Source organism: Nestor notabilis, unplaced genomic scaffold (assembly GCF_000696875.1).
Source record: "Nestor notabilis isolate BGI_N333 unplaced genomic scaffold, ASM69687v1 scaffold34808, whole genome shotgun sequence".
In the NCBI taxonomy this organism is placed as follows: Eukaryota; Metazoa; Chordata; class Aves; order Psittaciformes; family Psittacidae; genus Nestor; species Nestor notabilis.
Window position 1 is genome coordinate 5,019 of NW_009941179.1, and position 20,362 is coordinate 25,380.

The window sequence follows — 20,362 nt, forward strand, 5'->3', positions numbered from 1 at the left end:
TCATGCAGGAGAACCTATATGTCACTGCATTAGCAGTTTCCCACAGTGATGCACAATGAAAGCCTTTTAGGAAAACCAGATTTGAATGTGATATGGTTTGAACACAATGAAATGCTAATGTGATTCTAGGGAAAACTGCTAACATGATGTATATGGAAAGCCTGGTGTGTGTGAAATATATCCCCCTGTATGCACTTGGCCAGACTTTCTCACCTGGGAGGAAGGAGAAGTGGTCAGCAGAACTGCTGCTCCCTCTCCAGGCCTGCTGTCAGTCAGAGAGGAAGCACTTCCGGCAGTTCTTCCTTTTGAGTATTTTATTGATGATCTAGCTATATGATTTATTGATCTATATTTCACTTGCCAAGCTGCACAATGTTAAATCTTCTGCAAAAGATGCTGTGTTAACACCATAACTGAGTAAGTAACCTTCAGGCAGACCTCCCAAATGTCTCTCCCTGTCTCTGGGATTCTGGGTGTCAGGCAGGGAGCCTTGTGCCAGGCTACAGCTGGGAGAGTGTGGGGGGGTGCCTCTCAACGTGCGGTGCTTAGAGGCAACAGACTCCCCAGCAGACTCCTGGTGTCACAGGTTATCTCTGACTTTGTGGCATTAGATACCTGGCACAACTAGGCAGCAGATCTAAAAATCATGAGATACAGTCCTTGCATGGGGAGAACCAGGCATGAGTTGCCATTGCTGGGATCAGACCTTGCAGATCTGCCAGCAGGAGCCAGCCTCCCATCAGTTCTGTGTATTCCCCTGGAAAACGAAGGTATTTGGCACCGTGCTGAACCTCACCCAGGTGGTCCTCATGTCTCCTGTTAGGTAAGTGGGATGTGCTACCATACAACATGAGGAGGACATTTGCTTTATCCTTTTCCCCTGTGTGCACTGTAAATGTACAACTGGAGCTCCAAAAGTGCATTCCTTTCTAACAACTTAAGACTAACAAGACACTAAACTTTCAGGACAAGTCCCATCAGTCTGGAGCACCACATCCTTGGTGAAGTAATTGTTCTTTAGATGTATCCTTATTCTCAACATTCTTAATGTCTAACTCTAAGCAAATCCTTTTCCTAAAATGGGTTTTTGGGAATGGCTCCAAGAATGCCAGTGATTGATAACAAGGATTACAGGATCCGATTAGTGTGGATATAAACTTTAGGCCAGCAATGAAGCTGAAATTCTTCTCTAGTCCCCCTCTTCCTTTGTGAAGTGTTTGTTCTGGAGGCACTTGGCTGCATGCTTTATATTAGAGAAGAGTCAGCGTTTATTTTAAAAGCAGGAATTCTGTTTTTTCGTATTTCCAACTGTTCCATTTTTAGAAACACCGATGGGCTTTGCTACAGTTTCTCTGGGAATGGTGGGTATGTGAGGAATGTAGGACTGACTGTCTATAAAATGGGGATAACCAAAGCCATGAGAAGATGTTTTTGCCCCACACAGCAGATTGATGCACCCCCCCATCATATCCCACTGCCTCCTGCCTTCTCCCACAAACATATCCTCAGTGCTCCCCCATGGCATGTGTGTGCCTTAGCCTCTGGTTCTGTGGGAGGAGGGTATCTGAGAAAGGGGCTCTACCCCAGGGCTGCTGGTCTGAGCTTGAGCAAGGCAGCCACAGGAAGGGATGAGGCAGGGACTGGGTGAATGGGTCTTCCTCCTGCCTGCAGGGAGCAGGGCGTGGGGCAGAGAAGAGGATGTATGCCTGTGGGATGGCATCTCAGAAGCTTCGGTGTGGCCCAGCCAGGGAATACAGTGTGGTTCACTCCGTATAAACATCACAGTTGCAGGTTTCCTTTAAAAATTAATACGAAGGAAGGAAGTGCAGTCAAAGAGAGATCACAGTGATAAAGTGGTCCGGTTTCATATTTTTGCACAGACTTTGGTTGTGGTAATTTTGTGGGGTGTCTTCAAATATTGTGGGAGATTTTCAAAGGCAAAAATCAGTGAGAACATCCAGCCCTCTGGTCTGGTTTTACCCTGAGCAGCAGGATGCAAGTAGCCCAGGGCCAAAGCCAGTGTAGTCATGCTAGCCTAGTGCTGCACATGAAGACAGGGGCTCTTTTGCTTGGTCATAGTAGGGGACATAGAGTCAGAAGGGCACATGTTCAACGGGTTTTCTTCCTCCCCAAGGCTAGTGCAGTTATTCTTGAAAATAAACTGAAGAAATTTCTTGAAGAAGGCTGTGTAATCTGCATTCACAGACCTCCAGCAGTGGTAACTATCCCAATGTATAGCTATCCTATTCTTATATTCTCCCTGTTTCTTCAAGTGTACATGAAAGACAGATTGCTTCTATCTTGCCTGAGCAGCCTTTTTCACATTGGCGTACTGTTACCATGTCCATGCCCCTCTCTTCTCTCCATTTTGGGTCACACTAACAAAGCTTTGTCCATGTGCTCACCCAGAGCGGTCCCACTGCAGGAACTTGTACATCCCTTCCCAGTCAGGCATCATGGGTATACCAAAAGTGAGCTGGGTATTTCATTTTCTTTTGTGTTGGAGTTTATGCCTTTTGAACACATCCACAGTGATTGGCCTATGGAAATTTATGTAGCCATGTGAAGGTGTGCAACGTACATATTTGAATCTTTCCTTCTTCATATCAGATGAGAATGTGCTATTCCTGTCAAGAGAAGCTGAACGATGCTGAGTAGATAAGGTAATATTTGAGCAATTTCACAAGCTTGGAGGAATTATCTGGATGCCATAGATTTTCAGGCACTGGCATCAAATTTTGTCCTTGTTTTATCCAGGAGGCAGTGAGTTCAGTGAAGACTCCACAGTGCGGATGAGTGGCCGGAGAGGCATGAAGCACTGTGAGATTTGCTTTTTGATATTGATGGCTTCACATGAAGTTCAATGTAGAATAGCTTTCAGAACAATCTTGAGAAATACCCAAGAATATGAGTTTCAGAAGTTTGCATTATTCAGTCAAGCTTATAGGAATAAACAATGAGATGTTGCCAGGGCTGTGTGAAACGTGGATAAATTTGAGTCTCAAGCACTTTACCTTCTGTCATTGCAGCTGTTTTCAAATGGAGCAGTCTAGGGTCAAACCAGGAAAAAAATTAGTTTCTTAATTAAAAAAAAAGAACAACCTTCTTTACATCCCATTTAATTAAAACCGTGGGTGTCAGGTTCTGCGGTTGTGGAAGGACTCAGTAACATTGTAATGAATAATTCACTCACTTATTTTGTTGGGTACAAAAGACAGTGGTTTCAGATAGGTTCTTAACAGCATCCTTGTCTGGCATGTCCCAAGCATGACAAGAAGCCCTGGGGGATCCAAAATGATGATCTGAGTGCCACGAGTGGAACATGAGTCTTTTCAAGTGATTTACGTGCATCAAGAGTGACGTGTGGCCACCATTCCCAAGCCATGAGCTGATTGCTGTAGCAGCAGTAGTGGTAGCTGTGCAGCTCAGCTGTGCACTTCCACGGTGAATGCACGTGTGAAACCTCTCCTGCCCAGCTCTTTCCTGCCATTCCTGCAAATCCCTGCTGACAGGGTTGATGCTTCAAGCTCAGGGTGTGTGAGCAGGCCCGAGGTTCATCTGAAGCCCAAGTGTTTGTAGACACACCTTTGTTTATTTTAAAGCCCTTTCCCCTGCTAAGGTGTGGAGGATCCCCATAGTGAGCGGCAGTGATGATGTGTCCTGGGAAGTTCTTTGCCAGCCCTGGGTGCATGCTGGCTGCTGCCAGCTGGGCGCATCTGAAATCAAATCAAGACTTGATTACACTGAGAAAGCTTGCATGCTTCTCTTTCATAGTAGGTAGAGGCAACCAAATCAGTGCTAGGTAAAAGTAACTAACCAATTGCATGTGCTCAGCATTCTTCTTTATATTGCTTGACTGAATTAATGTTCTCCTTTGCAATTCTGTTGTGATTTAGTCACTGAGCAGCAGATTTCCAGCTATAAATGTCTCACGACTGCATTTCCTAGCTGCATGCATCTCCAAGAACTGCAGAGCATATGTCTAGACGACCCTCTGAGAAATCTAGCTCTGTGGCCTTACTGAGCTGTTGCAGTGACAGAGAGACTGATGATGTCAGCCGTTTCCAAAACTGACAGCCATGCTTCTCACGGCTCAGTTAGCTGGGGCAGGCGCTTCACATGGAGGCAGCGGCTTGGAGCTTTATTCTGAGACCAGTGAATACGCACATCTGCATACACCTGTGCTTACACACACATGCACAGATGCGCTTTTGGGGAAGACTGTACACTGGTTTTGCACAGTTGAGTTTTAAGCCTGTTTTCATTAGCATACATGAGGTTTTCCATTTTGACTTCTTCATGAAGCTTATTATGGAATGTGACAAGGACTGGTACAATTCCCCTGCTGCACCCATAGGAACTGAATTAGAGGGAACTTCATGAGCATACTGGCCTGCACAGGCATTCTGCCGAGGTGTGGTGTGTCTTCCCTGCCACAGTGGATCCTCTTTACATTAAATGAAATCCAAATTTCCCCAAATCTTTCCATAGTGGAGGTATCAGCATGCTGCCACATGAACACAGAGGAGGGCATGTTTAATTTCCATGAGCTCTGGAACCCCTCTTACTGACTTCAGTAGTTAGGAAACAGGAAGCCCACAATGATGGTGTTTCCTCTGCTTTTCTCTGCTCTTGGTGTTTCAGCCTCTTTAGTAGCACAGTGGAAGTTACTGCAGTGAGGTTCCTGAAGGAACACATTTCTCCTGCCGACCTGAGGACCTACTGGCTAGTTCTACACTGGAGGGTGAAAAACAAGCTTAGGAATAGGAGAAAGTATTCTAGTCCCTTCTACTTCATGTCCATTTTGCTGGGTCTTAGCCTAGCAGTCATTCAGACTTGAGGTGAGGCTCATCTCACCCAGCATTAGCTGTTTGCAGTACCTGATTTTGCTATTTTTTGTGTAGATGTTTACTTTTAGGTGGAATGGTCCATGACATGTACATGCGTGTTTTTCCCAAGTAGGTATTGAGGGACTTGAGGGTGAGTAGGACAGATACGAGTGTCAACAATTCGGACACTTTTATATGGCCAAGTAAATTCTACTAGAATGTTGCTTTCATACTAATAAATTAAACACGTGTAGTACTGTTCTTGGTCTTGAGGCCAGCTGGGATGGAGAGGCTTACTTCCATGCAATGGCTGTCTCACCCTCCAAAACAGGGTGGCTCTGTGCAGACTTCTTATTAGGAGTGACCCTGGTCCCTGCCAACTCTTGAACTATGCACAAGAGTTTTTTGGGAGAATGCTTCTGGCACAGACCAAAGCCATTCCAGATACTGTGCCAATAATTCATTCTATAGATTATCAAGTTCCTGCACCTGGAAATGTTTCCCAGAACTAGTGTAGCTATAGCTAAGGTAGGCACTGTTGTTTTAGGGAGAAGGGAGCCAATGAACTTGGCTGAAGCATTTCCAGTTCCACTTTCCGCTGCAGACCACAGAAACAAAAGGGTGGGTCCGTGCCATAATGTCTTTTGGCTCTTCCCTAAAGAAGAGCCTTAGGCTAAACTCAGTGATGGAATAAAGACTTATGGCATGGAAGATTGACTGCATTTGGTGTTCACTGGTCCCTTACCTGACAGATAGACAATGCCTTTCATGTAGTCCCAGAGGAGGGAATCGTGTTAGGGATGTACCCTGAATGATGCCTGATTTATACTCATGATAGCACATCATATTGTCACAAAGGGAGGTAGAGGTGACTAGACTGGAACTTCCATTATGGTATGGTCCAGGGCTTGATACATCTGGTGGGGATATCGATCAAAACTGTAACACTTCCCTCCCCTCTGCCACTCTAAAGTGATGAGCGCTAAGAAACATGGTGGATCGTCAGCACAGAAAATACATCAAACGTGGTTTTGAAATATCTCAATGTTGGAAGTTTCCAGTTGGGTGGGCAAGTTGCCTGTTACAAAAGGCATACAGCTTAAGCAACTGCTGTCCTAAAAGACTGTTAATATTAAATTAATTTTTAAATGTGAATTTAAAATGTGAATTTTAAAAAATTCACATCTCTATCATTACAGCCCTGAGCATTGTAGCTGCCTAGGTATTTCATAATAGAGTGTCTAAGCCCAGCAACACAGTGCTTAGTCTGCTGAACAGTGTGTGGTATTATCTAATTTAATAACATTAAACTAGGATGTTCTGATAATAATATTATTTGAAGGCTGTTTATTTAATACCATTTATATTTTGTATGTCGGTTGAATTTGGGAAGAAAAGAAGAAACTGGGGAGAGCGTGGTAGGAAATTGTGCAATGTACTTATCTGAGACTACATCACATGGTCTGCAAAGCACGGCTTTTGCTTTTATAGACATAGTCCTGGCAACTCTCCCACTAGCAACAATAGTGCTCAGACTCATACTGATGTCACTGCTGAGTTATTTAATTTGACTGAATGAGATTAATATGTTTATTTAAAACCTTGGTCAAAATGGAAAAGAAAATCTCAGGACAATACTTTTACACGAACATGTATGTTTTCGTATCTGATGGTTGCAGTGCTGCTTTAACTTATCAGGAGCAGTTGTTTATGCACACTAATGCCTGGGGGAACCCCTCAGATAAGAAGTGTGAGCCATTTTCCTTCCCAGCCTGGAGCAGAGACTTTTACACCAGTAGTGGTCCCATGGGCTTTCATCCCATGCTCTCCTCACTTCCTGTTGCTGCTTTCAGGGCTGATCCACAGAGATCCCAGCGTTATTCCATTTTCTCGCGTGAGGATGGGGTTTGGTGCTGCTGAGCAATGACAGCAGTGTGGTGGTGGATCATTCACAGGTTCTCTCTGGGGTGGTGAGCAACAGACACCTCCGCTGCACGCGATGCCTAGATGGGGCTGGCACTGGGCTCTGTAGGCTGAGCCTGCTCCCACAAAGGCTGGAGACTGCCTGCCTGAATTTTATTCACATTATGTTTTACCAGCAGCTTGACAGTTTTTTTCCTGTGATAAATCATTCTGACCTTACTTCGTTCTCACATGTACCCTCTAAGTGTTTGGAATAGACTTCAGTTTTGACTAAGAGACATTAGTAACTATCCAGTTAAATGCTCCAGGTCATTGGATTTTTGCTAATGCAGAGTGGGAGAAAAATCTGGAATCTGAAGTTTCTCTTTGCGTGGTGAGACAAGTTTGGGCTGTTCTGTGGAATTGATCATTGATTGCTGAATGGTGCGAATGGGAAGATTTCTGTCATGCTCTGCCAAGAGCCTCTCTTGACAGCAGAGAACAATTGCACATACACATAGATTGATAATGTAGAAATTGCATAAGCCAGAGCTCGATGCTGTGGTGGGTGCCTGAAGAAAGGTGTACCTGCCTTTCCTTCCAGTTTTGTAGTCTCTCTGTTCATATTTTCATGTAGCGTCCTGTTCACTGGTGCTTGGAATATGAATCTCTTGGGGGAATACAGCTTCTGCTGGGTCTTGTGACATGCCGAAGAGCCACTTGTATCCATTCTCCTGTCTGAAGCCAAGTGCTTCCATCCTCTTAGCTCTCTGGAGTGCTTTGGGGAATTTGAGCCCCTGCCCTCATCACTGCTGCTCTCATAGAATAAGGGAAAAGCTCCTTATGTTTACATGTATCTGTATTTCTCAGGGTGCTGGACATCTTAAAGAGTAATGCAGTTTGGCAAAGGAGTGGGCATGAGAACAAAACAGAAGGTCTAGGAGGAGAACAGCTCTAGGGGGTCACTATTGCTCAGCAAACGTTGCAATTTGTCTAAGAGGCTTTGATACCCTGGGCCACGTGTGCTTACTCTGTAGCGTGCTCCAGAGCTGTGTGATGCTGAGGGTATCAGACTGCCGAGAGTATCAGACTTGACAAGGAACCAGTCTTTGGGGTTGACCTCCTGTCTCAATATGTTGTACTTGTGCCTGCACTCTATGTCCCCAGGTGTCCTTGCAACTCTACAAGAGCTGTGCCTTTAAGGAAACTGCAGAGTAATACAGTTTGTGAAGCCATGCTGCTCCCAACATCAGGCAGTATCTGTCGTATCCTCAGTGGCTGCATATAAGCAGTGCTGAGGATTATGTGCAGGCCTTTACTGGTGGGGGACAAGAAGGACCCAAGGGTGGTCTAGGTCAGTCATGGAGCTGCTTCAAAGACATCCATTTAGGAGCTGCCCCCGCTCCAGCTTTAAGTGATCTTGTATAGTTCAGACCTTTAGACTTGGTGTGCACAGGGGGTCCAAGGAGTATAGTTAAAGCGTAAATAGCTTGACATACAAAGACGTTATTCCTCAGAGTTCCAGTCAGTGGAAATACGTAATTTTCAGCTAAAATTAAAAAAAAAAAAGAACACCCCTCAGGAACTAAACTCTTTCTGTTGGACTTTGTCAGATGTAGCAAGTCCTAGCAGAGGTAACTCAGGAACCATCCAGCACAAAGCGTGTCCAGGACTCTACGGTTTTCATCCAAAAAACTGAATTGTTGGAGACAGCAAAACAGTCTGGCAAGGCAAACAAGGCTTTTCTCTGGCATGTGAGAAAATGTAAATAAGCTTAGAGAGTAGCGATAGATCTTTCAAAGGCACTAAGTGAAATCTGGGAGTAGTTGAATTTTAAATTAATTTTTCAGTTAATATTTTACAACTCTTGACAGTCGAGTGATATTGGAGAGGCAGAGAGAGAGCTGAAATCAGAAAAATATTCTACTCAGTATACTTCCATAGAATTTGATATTACAGATTTAATTTTGCAGAGGGTGCTTGAGCTGAACCTACGGCTACCAGCATTTAAAAAAAAAGGGGGGGGTACTTTTTTTTTGGTAGTAAATATAACCCCAACCCTGCAGCAATTTGCCTAGTGTATTAAACTCTAAACCCAAATTGAAGTGACTGCTTTCCAAGGTCAAACTCTAAAATGAGTGTGGAGGGTAATGGGGAGGAAAGGCTTGGACCCAAAATAAACAGCAAAAACAAACAGAAAACCATTGAAAGGTCAGGTTGGACAGAGCCTTGGGCGACAGGGTTTAGTGCGAGGTGTCCCTGCCCATGGCAAGGGGGTTAGAACTAGATGATGTTAAGGTCCTTTCCAACCCAAACCCTTCTATGATTCTACAAAAACTAAATACAAATTTTGAATAATTTCTCTTTGAAAAGATTTTATTGAAGGAACAATTAAAGGGATGTGTGAAGCCTAACTATGTATTGTGTTGCTATTCCAGGCTTCATCAGCAGTATCTTAATGTTTGGAAAGTTCTGAGACTCACCCTGTTGGACTACTTGTAACCAGTGCCTGAGACTACAAAAGCGTATGTGTAGAAGGACCTTCCCGTGAAGGAAGCATCCATTTCAATATTGTGGAAACTCTGTGCAAGCCTTGCAAGGCAGGAGAGCAATTTGTGCTTCTGTTGACGCTCGTGTGTAATCTCTGCTTCTTATGCACTCCAGCACCCCTATCAGTTCCTTGTTCTCCTTTACCAGCCCTGCAGTGAAAAGGCTGCTGGGCTGGAAACAAGGAGATGAAGAGGAAAAGTGGGCAGAAAAAGCTGTTGATTCCTTGGTGAAGAAATTAAAGAAGAAAAAAGGTGCCATGGAAGAACTGGAAAGGGCTCTGAGCTGCCCAGGTCAGCCCAGTAAATGTGTCACGATCCCGCGTTCTTTGGATGGCCGGCTGCAGGTGTCTCACCGCAAGGGGCTTCCCCACGTCATATACTGCAGAGTGTGGCGCTGGCCTGATTTACAATCTCACCATGAGTTGAAACCACTGGAATGTTGTGAGTTCCCATTTGGCTCAAAACAGAAAGAAGTGTGTATTAACCCCTACCATTACCGGCGGGTGGAAACCCCAGGTAATTATGTCATCTGCAGATGATTCACATCTCCCTATTAGCTCTCACACTGGCAGCAGGTCTAGTCTTTGTGCATCCTGCCGAGTTGTGCTCTGAAATCTGAAAAGGCAGGCTCCGTTTGATGGAAGGACCCTGGGTCTTTACCTGCCTGGTGGTGTCACAGCTGCAGCAGTCAGGAGTAAGCGGGGAGTAAGGAGCACATTGCCCACCGGGTCTGTGTTGTGTTGGACCCCAGAGGGCTCCTGGATCTTGTCCAGGGTGCTGAAAGTTTATTCTCGATGGACCTGGGTGCTGGCTGCCCTCTGAGCCCTTCCCCTGCAAACTGGTGTCTGCTTCCATGAAGTCTAGGCTAGACTTAGCACGCTGGCTAGATTTATGTCTCATTGTTTGAAACCCAGCAATTGACTCATTAATGCACATGAAAAATGTATCATTCTCTTTTTAAAGATTACAGTTGCAGTAACATGGCTTATTTTGCTGTGGATACGAAACCCAATCAGTTGATTCTTCCTAAAATGCCTGGTGGCATGCCTTCAGTGGGATTTACATACCCAAATGGGTAGTTTATGTGAAATAAATGCCCGAAGTTCTCATAAAACTTTGAATTTTTCCACTGATGATCCTCTTTACATTGTACATGGTCAGCATTGAAAACTTATGACCTCAGCTGAAGGGTCATATTTACCTGGGCTTTGTGTCAGTGAAACAACTGTTAAAAAATAATGGTGTTTAGTGTTAACTTCTGTAGGGATCTTGGAAAGCAGGGCTGGCAGACTGCTGGAGCAATCATCCTGTTCTACTCTGCTCCTACTCACAAACCAAAACAAATTACCAGGTACATTCCTGACAGATCTTTTTCTAATGAGCTCTAAAATCCCATGTGGTAGAAGCTCCACAACCTCCCCAGGCAAGTGAATCTATTGCTTTGCTATTCCTATAGTCCAGAATGATTTCTAATGTCTAACCTAACTTTCCCTTGCTGCCAAAAATCACAGGAATTTAATTTACTAATGGGTACGGTTGGTAAGTATGTACTTATTATTCTGTGATTATTCTTTGTTTGGCATGAACTTTACTCTGAGGTGACATTAGGATCAGATAAGTGGGATGTTTCTTTTCACACAGATGAAATAAGGGAAAGACATTTGTTAACATTTGTTAAACTACAGGGGCTACTCCCTTTTCTGATAGTCCATCCACAGCAGGAGAGCTGTCATTTTGAAGCTGTATCCAAACTGCTGTAAACATTGTCACAACTAAAATTTTACAGCTGCAGTGAGTTGTCAACAGTTTTCAGTGGAAAGAGCTGATCTCCTGCCTTGCTAAAATAAACTCTTCAAGAATCTAAGAAAAAATGCTCATAAAATATCTTATTTTGTGTATCTTTTTCTTTGAAGGCTGTAGTCTTTGGTGTCTTCTTGTTTCTTCTGCTATAACTCCAGTGTAATTAATGGAGATTCCTCAGCACGATAGCTGACAGCACTGTGCAGGTCTGTTTTCGACCATTCTCTTCTGATCTGTTCAGTGCCAACTAACAATGCTAGTATTGGCATAATCTAGCAGCCGCTAAATGGCTGCCAAAGCTTGTTGTTCTGACCCTGAAACTCAGAAGGTTTCAGCTGTGAACATGTCTCTGTTGTTCTTCTGTGCAGCAAACTGAACTACATCTCTAGCAGTAAATGAGATGGGGCCAGGGCGCAGGTCTGAATATTGCTGGATTGGTGGTGCACTCCCAGGCACAGCTTTAACCCATGTGGACTCATAGGAAGTAGCAGTTCTCAGGGCACAGGGGTTTGCTCACAGGAGGGACTTTGGACACTTTGGATGTTACGTGTTTTTTTTAGAGGTGAAAGAAGGCACAGCTGCGAGGATTCAAGCTGTGCCGTGCCAGTTCTCCATAGGAACTGTTCTTTGGCTGTTGTGTTCTCCCCAGCTGCTCTTATGGGGACAGCTTAGAAGCTGAAGCTCACCTCCCTACTAAAGATGAGGTGCGGCAAGGAAGTACAGCCTATTCAGGTGTGCTGGGACAGCAGCAGGAGAGAGAACTTACACTACTGCAAGTGGCAGTAATGCAGCTCCAGGCCAGAGGCAGTTAGAAGCTGTGTTGCAAAGAGCTGGTGGTGAGACAGGAGAAGAAATGAGCTTGGGGAGAAAGTGGCAGCAGTGAAATCACCACAGAAAAGGCTGGGATCTAGGGCCTGTTTAGTCTAAAGAAGAGAAGGCCAAAAGGGGATCTCATTAATGCATCTAAATATCTCAAAGGTGGGTGCCAAAAGAATGGTGCCAGACTCTTTCCAGTGGTGCCCAGCACAGGACGAGGAGCAATGGCCATAAACTAAACCACAAGAAGTTTAACTTCAACATGAGGAAGAACTTCTTTACATTGACAGTGGCAGAGCACTGGAACTGGCTGCCCAGGGGGAGTGTGGAGACATTCTTTGTGGAGACATTCAAAACCTACCTGGACACGTTCCTGTGTCACAGGCTTTGGTCATAGCCAGGTTTCCAGCAAGAACTGTTGCACCTAAAGGGAATAGGAGAAAGCCTGGTGCAGGAAAGGCAGTGGCAAGACTTGAGACATGACAATATTTGCCTTCAATTGAACAAAGATTATCAACACTTGGGCATGCATAGAAGGAAGGATCCAACTCTGGTTCTTTATGGAGAATAGCAGGTAGAAGAAAAGGACCCTGCTGAGTGGAGACAACACAGGTAAGTTGTGAGGACAAACAGGTCCCAGTGTACTCAGTCACTCAGTTTCGTGCCTCTGGTCATACTTCCTTCAGAGTGGTAAGCCCTGGAGAGTGACATCTGTTACCAAAAGAACAAGGAGAACAAGGCCCTGTGGGGAAATTTTAGCCACAAACAAGAAAATCTCTGAATTTCTTACCACCACAAAGGCTTTAGCCCTCTAGGCAGCCTCAGAGCAGTCACTGGAAAGATTGAATGAGGTGGCAAAAACTGTACAGCAGAGCAGAAATTAAGAGTACCCTGGTCAGAGCTGGGAAGGAGTTCAAGGCTTGAAAATTCCTCTTGCTGACTCACTCAGGGCGAGTCAGAAGCTTTCCCTGGCAAGTGCTGTTCACACATCCAGAATCTCAGCTTCTATTTAGAGAAGTTGCATTGAGTTCTCACAGGGCTGAGGAAAGCCACTTCCTTAGCAGTGGTACCCACAACGAGGTGCCAATCTCCCAGTGCTGCACAGCATTGCTGTAGCAGAGCTATCCTGTGCTCAGCACCTCTGCTGGGTGCAAAGGGATCGCCAGTTCCCTGTTTCTAAGGCTGCTGGTCACAGCTAGCTGAGCAGCAGCAGACCTGGCAAGCATCATACCAGTTTTGTGGAACAGCAGAGAAAAACTCCAGAAGCAGCAGCACACAACCTGGAGCTGCTCACAGGAGCATGGGATGGGAGGGATCCAGCTCACCAAAACCACATCTGCAGTGGTGGTACCTGTCTTGTCCCAGTGTAGAGCAGATTAACTGGGCAGTAAAAGAGTCTGTTTCTTGCCATTGGCCATGAAGAGATCCATGGAGGACTGGGCAATGCATCTCACATGTGAATACCTGTATTTCTGTGAGTCCTACCTGGAAAGTCAAGGAAATCCAAAAAACTGAAGAAGCAATAAAAAAGCAGAAATACCTTTCTGTACTTAAGGACTTAAAAGGGTGGCAGCAAATTCTTCATTCCACAGGTAGGGTCATATCAGGGGCAGAAGCAAAGAAAGTAGTCTCCAGAGCACCACCCTTCTGCTGGACAGAAGCTAATTAGAAATGCATTGGGCCAGGTAAGGGTCTACATATAGTCTTAACAGGCATCCCAGTGCCTGTATTTCCAGACAGGTAAGAAGATAACTTCTGGAGTGAACCCCTGTCATCAGTCCAATCTTTTGTATGTTTTTAGGACTCAGTTCTTCAATTCATGAGTGACTTGCAAACTCCCAAATGGTATATGCCAGTGGGTAGGCAAGAGCAGGATTCAACCCTGCCCCAGCTGCAGCATAGTGCTACATCAAACAAGGGGTTGTAAACCTCCTGTTGGTACCAGGCACTGCTCCTCCTCCTGCTTAAACTGCCCCAGCTCTCTGAGCAGTCAGTGTGCACTGAGGGTGCACTCCAATGAGGGTGTTCCTACAGCCTCTTCTCATGCACGTGTTTTGCATTATCTGTACATTATTTGCTTTGTAGCAATTATTCCACTCTTTGATTATGCTGGATAAAAGAGTTCGCTGTAATTAAAAGGTGTTAACTAACCTACCTAAAAAGAATTGGCCTTACCTAGACAGAGCTTTTGGGACCAAATAATATGTTAAAACATGTTCAAACCATATATTCCTGTCAGTGTTTATAACCAAGAGTGCACACTGCTGTTTGTTTCCATAAGCTAGTAAGGATAAGACTGAAAGATTATGTGGTGCTGGGGTTTAGGCCAGAGGAACTCTGGACATGAGGTCAATCAATACAAGCCTGCTGAATTGTTCCTGGTGTTGGGATAATTCATTCCTGTCACAATAACTCAAATTGCCTCCTTATCTTCTCAGGTGGCTTTTAGATCTGCACAGTAGCAACTGGGGATTAATTCCCCCTACGTACATTTAAGGCCTTAGCTAAGATAATTAGGCACTATGTGAGTTAGTAACTAATAGAGAAATCTTGGGGTGGCAAGATTTGTGTTCCAGCCTAGGGGCTGCATCTTCATAGGTAACTCACTAGTTGGGTTTTCCAAAATGTTTTGACTCCAATTACCCTCTCTTACCTGATACGTCAGTATCCAAAATTATTTGGGTCAACCTTAGGTTCCTTAGTGCAGCAATGCTGTTAACAGCACTAATGGTGTGAGATGTAAATGAAGAGAGTTTACGAAGAGAGGTGATATCTTCTATTAGACCAATGTTTACATGGATTAATTTGTATTTCAGTTTTCTGACCAGCATTTTTCATGTCTTAACTACCAACCATTGACATTTGCCTCCTCATGCTAGATCTTTTCTAACTATATTGCAAGAGCTAAATTAGTATTGTTGCAATATTTGAATTGCCATTTACATTTCCTTTTAAAGATGCCACTGTCTGTCTGGCAGCATTTCCAAATACCTGAAAAGGTTTTAAATTGGGTGTCTAGCTCCAGGTCTGTGCTTCCTTTGCCCATCTGTGAACACTGGTAGTAAAATGTACAGTGTATTGCAGAGCACTGTTAATTGTTATTAAACTTGACTGTGGTTTTGGCAAATCCTGGTGATAGTCCTTAGCAAACTCCTGACATGCTCAGTCTTTCAGGATAGAAAGAATAGGTAACTTTGAAAGGGAGAAATGTGCCATCTCTTGCATTTCTGAAAGACTGTGTGTGTGCATGCCCTACCTGTGAATTTTATGGTATCTTGCTCAAATCAGGAATGAGTCTATATTTTGCATAAGGAATTGCTGCAACTGGCTGCAAATCTGCTTTTGATGCTTGGTTTTGGACAGGTTTGTTACCCTTCAATGACTTGTATATAGACAGCAAAATTTAGGCAGCATGAAATACTTGTCTTTTTACCTCACAAAGAGATATACTTTCAAGAATGCAGTTTTAACCAGGGTTTTTTTCTGTTCTCGTTTTTATTTTCAGTCCTACCTCCTGTACTCGTTCCAAGACACAGTGAGTTTAACCCTCACCTCAGCCTTCTCGCCAAGTTTCGAAACACTTCACTGCACAGCGAGCCGCTGATGCCGCACAATGCCACCTATCCTGATTCTTTCCAGCATCCTCCGTGCACTCCTTTTCCATCATCACCCAGCCACATGTTCTCTCAGTCGCCTAACAGCATCAGCTATCCCAACTCACCAGGAAGCTCTTCCGGACCAGGAAGTCCCTATCAGCTCACGGGTAAGAATGAGTTTTCAGACATCCTGATTGAGGTAGTTGAGTTTCTTGCCATGGCCTGGAGTCAGGTTCCAATTCTGTGTGCTTCCCCTGTAGCTGTAGCAACAGACTGAACTATTGGACAGGATGGATTTGGAACATGATTTCTTCTGACTGTCTCTTAATACTGGTTCCCAGTCCTTCTGAGTGATGCTCAAGGGCCTAAGAATTGTAGTCATCCCACTGGATGAGATTTCGTTATTACTGTAAGGGGAAAGTTGAGGAGAGGAGCAGGTGTGCTAGGCTACCTTCTGCCTAAAGCTGCCCATCCAAGCTTCTGATACAGTCCATGGAAAAGAACACTTGCAAGACCTAAGTTGGGCACTTCCAATAGAGATTGTCAAGCTAGGGACCTCTAGAAACTCCATCAGGGGAGACAGCATAAAATCAGGAAACTGGTATGTAGAAATATTTTTTAATGTATGGTGATCCCATCGACTGTATAAATTTATACAGGAAATTACGGTGTTTAACAATCAGGCCCAATACTTGCTGAAGCCACCAGGCAAATTCCTGTAATTTTGGAATGTGTTTCGTTATCTCCACAGTTCTGAGGTCATCAGGGTTATGTCACTCAGATTGTTTGCATTGTGAACTCCTTACTTAGTGCTGCTCTAATTACCTGAGATTTGAGTATGCTTTTACTGTTAAATAAACCAAGAAGGTGTCATGTACACAGCTGAGATCTGGCTTTAATATCAAAACATAGTTAAGATTCGTTTCTGCACTTCGTTGTAACTCTGAAATAGTTTCAATCATCTCAGCTTTTTCACAAAGATGAATTCAGGTCACAGTCTTGTAGCTTAATGTTTTAATGTCTCGACTACAAAGCATTTAAATTCATGTCCTTAATGATATGCCTATTTTGATTTTAAGTGTAAGAAAGGTGTTTATTTTTACAAGGTATTTTTAGTATTTGAACTTTCTTTTAAGCTGGACAATTTCAACACAGTGTGATGTGTTGAAAGTGTTTTCCTTCCCTCTCCATTCATTGAATGGACCTTCATTCATTTCTTCTCTAGATCTATGCTTCAGATTAAATCATGTTTAGCAACACTGAAGCTTTTCATCAAGTAGTAGGACTTGTTTGTCTTCTTCCATCTTTCCTTTCACTTTTGTGTAATCAAGCTGGATTTAGGTGGAGCTGGTCCTGACAGGTAGATCAGGCCCATTCCATTCTATGTAATGACTCTGACTGCATTTAACTGAACTTGGGACCTTGCAAAGCTACTTAAAAATGGAAGTGGCTCAACCTGAGCTTCTGTATATCACAGCACATGGCATGCTGATAAGCATAATTTGCCTGTGTAACAATCAGGGGTAGAAGACTATCTAAAGCAAACTGGAGTTACATCAAGAACCTTGGGTGGGCTTGGTGTGACCAAGTCAACAATGCGCATTTCTACATCTCATGCAATTGTTTATGCTCTGTCTGTGATCAGTGGAGAAAACCAAGCACTCCTAGAACAACATACATTACATCTTAAGGTGTATGTCTAAAGTAGTTGAGATGCACCATGTCTGCAGGTGCCTATTTTTCTTTAGTGAGTAAAAAGAGAGTGTGTGGTTACTGACTTAGGTGTAGACATTCAAAATACCTGTATGACAACATCATATTCCTTTCTCTGACTTGTATTCTTTTCCACTCTTTCTTGATTTTGTTTTACTCTTCTAGCTTGTTGCATTTTCTGTGAGGAGGTTATGTCATTTTATATGTTAGAAATATCATACAGTGTATGAAATTCCTAAATCCTGGACAATTCTTAAATAGAATAACATTCCTGTGCAGTACTTACTTGGAAGATTCAATGTTTGTCTTGTGAGACAGTCCAAATTATCCACTCTGAGTGAAGCTGCTCTGTTTTGAGGGCCAGCCAGAAGACCCCAAACACAAGAGGAAATTTCAACCTGGAACCAAGTTAAACCTGAGTCTCCTTAAAAAGACCCTCAGTCTTTCAAGCTTGTATATGGCTATACTTTACACATAAGCCCGCTGAGTTTCTGTTCAAATAAATAAAGCTATATGCTTTAGTGCTTATGCAGTGAATGTTGACATTTTCTAACATGTCCCTTCTTCTTTGGCTTTCTAAAACCTTCTGTCTTTCTTGAGATCCCCTCTATTAGAGTCACCTTCTGTTTTCTAGCTTACTGTGACGTAAATGAAATAAATCAGGAGCTGGGCAGGTTGCGAGTTGATACCTCTTCTACATGTTTTTTCATCACTTCTGTTGCTCTTTGATGGGAAACTGAACAAACCAGAAGAGGGACTGCCTTCCCTTGTAGGAGAAAGGTATAAAGGACAAATCTAGAGGAAGATTTCCCAAGTCTGATTTTAAAGCATAAAGGCTTTCCGTAGGCTTTTTTAATAGCCTGTGAAGAAAGAGAGCTTTCTCCCAGAGGATCAGTTGATGCTTTTAAATCATCCTCTTCAAGTTTTCAATTTGTGAAAGAAGTCTGGAACTGAACGATCAAACTGCGTTACTTTCTTAGGGTAACAACTGGTGTTAATGGAGGGATTGACTGGACACCGGTCCAGGCCTGAGGCACTAGCTGTAATTGTTCCTCTCTCTTTGAAGTGCAGCATGTCCAACATGACAGCTTTCCTTCCCTTCCTCCCTGAACATGTAATGGTCTTAATCGGGAGACTGAAAGGAGGTCAGGTTCAGATTCGTGCTGTTTCCAGCCCTTCCTAGCTAAACAATGCTGAAGAAGTTAAGTATTCATTAGGAAAAGCCAGGGAGAATTTACTGATATATTGATTTAGGTGTCTTTTCTTTCTTTTCTTTCTTTCCTTCTTTCTAATAGTGGAAACTCCACCTCCACCTTACCATGCAAGAGAACCTTCAGGAACCCACAATGGGCGGTCAATGGATGCAATAGCTGAAAGTCAACTAGTGCTGTCTTTGCCCAATGGAGGTAAATCTGCCGATGGAGAAGCTGAAAGTAAATAACCATTTGTATTATTCTTAAAAAAATAAAGCATCTGTTAAGCAAAGAAATATTTATTTGAACAAGAAGTTTCAGTGATCTGTCATAATAGGTTTCAGACAGTGTTGCTGTAAGGTTGTGTACTAGACCCATCCATTAGCTAGCAAAATAGTTTGATTTAAGAATTTAGTGAATTATGTGTGAAGTTAGAGAGTTTAGTCCTTATTTACATTCATGAACTATTACATTTGGAAAGCTGTTAATGAAAGCAAACACTATTATCTACGTTGTACAGACAAAGATATCAAACCAAGGATAGTGAGGCAATATAACACACAAGAGCACTATAAATATCAGAACTGATTTCTTTATCACCTTCAGTTCTGGGTTTCGAGTACTTTAAAGCCTTGTGGTTAGGACCTTTCTTACTGCCATCTTTGTATTAATGTTACATTACTGGATGGCTAGATAAGAAAAGGACATGTTCTAGTGAAGTACAAAGAGGTTTTTATGGACGGCCAAACTCTTTGTCCTCATATAAGAATGCTTTGCTGGGAGAGGTCATGGGTAATCAGAGTAGAAGGGTCTGGGATCTTCCTTGCTCCCCTCAAAGCAACTTCATGATCTCTCCAGCATGGTCTCTGTTACCTCCAGACTACTGCTGGCAGGTCATACCTCCACCATTCAAAGCCCATTGCTGCAGAGCAGCAGGGGGAAATGGAGTTTCTCAGCCGGGTTTTCTTCTGGCTTCCTGCTACTGCAAAGGAAAAATCACCATTGTTCTTTAAGTCCAGCATATTGTAGTCCTAAACAGATGTCCTTTACGGCATGAGGACTGAACACTGCACACAAATGCACATTAAAAAAATAATGCCAGCTGTCTGAAACAGTGGGGAACATGTATGTATCACAGAACTGGAGCTGAAGGACGATGAGGGTGACAGTGCTAATTACAGATGAATACACAGAATGACCAGATAATAACTAGGTATTAGGCACCAGTACTTTTAAATAAGTTGTTGAGATACTTCAGTCTCTTTACCATAATTTATCATCCCTGATCATTGCCCTAGTGAGTATCAGTTAGAAGTTTGTTAGAGGTTATGCTTAGAGGTGCTCTGGGGGCAGGAGGGCTCACATGCCTGTGGTGGACAGGCAGGATAAGGTTTCCCACTAACTCCTGTAGGATGAACGAGGCTCAGAGATTCTGTTACATTCTTGAGTCTTTTTCTGTCTCTGAGTTAGAAAACCCGGGCAGGGGCAGGGGAAGATCCAAAAGAAATGACCTTGCTGACATTTCTTCTGGTCTCACATGGAAGTGGAAGGCCTCAAAGCATGCAAAAAACTGGGGGAATGATAGATTACTTCTGAACTTCAGAGTTTAATATTAGGCTGCAGGTTTGGCTCAGTTTTGACTTGCTTTGAGCCCATCTGTCACCCCTAGCTCCTGCGGGTGTGCAAAGCAGATGTATCCCTTACTATTTTAGTGCAGAGATTGGGCCCCAGTTCAGCAAGGAATGTCTGCATGTGCTTAATTTAATGCGGTGGTATTATCACTTTTAAGAACAAGTGGGACTCCTCAGAGGCTTAGAGTTAAGCTGGTGTACCAGCGCTTTGCATGTTTGGGCTTCAGTCATAAACTTAAGAAACAGAAGGTGCTGTTGAGAGAAAGCATGATAAGTGACTGTTTAGATGAGAGCTTGGGGGGGGGGGGGGGGGGGGGGGGGGGGGGGGGCGAG

The 20,362-nt window shown here is 43.6% G+C and overlaps 1 protein-coding gene across 3 annotated transcripts in view; it reads left to right on the forward strand.

Moving 5' to 3' along the window:
• The first annotated feature begins 9,172 nt into the window (after positions 1-9,172).
• Positions 9,173-20,362, forward strand: part of SMAD9 (SMAD family member 9) — a 20,759-nt gene continuing 9,569 nt past the window's right edge. The window contains exons 1-3 of one of the 3 annotated variants that reach the window (XM_010020740.1): positions 9,173-9,796; positions 15,402-15,659; positions 18,501-18,638. In XM_010020740.1, coding sequence (XP_010019042.1) covers positions 9,385-9,796; positions 15,402-15,659; positions 18,501-18,638 — 808 coding nt within the window. In that variant the 5' untranslated portion in view covers positions 9,173-9,384. The remainder of the gene's footprint in view (positions 9,797-15,401; positions 15,660-18,500; positions 18,639-20,362) is intronic. The other 2 variants (XM_010020741.1, XM_010020742.1) reach the window with 2 other exon arrangements.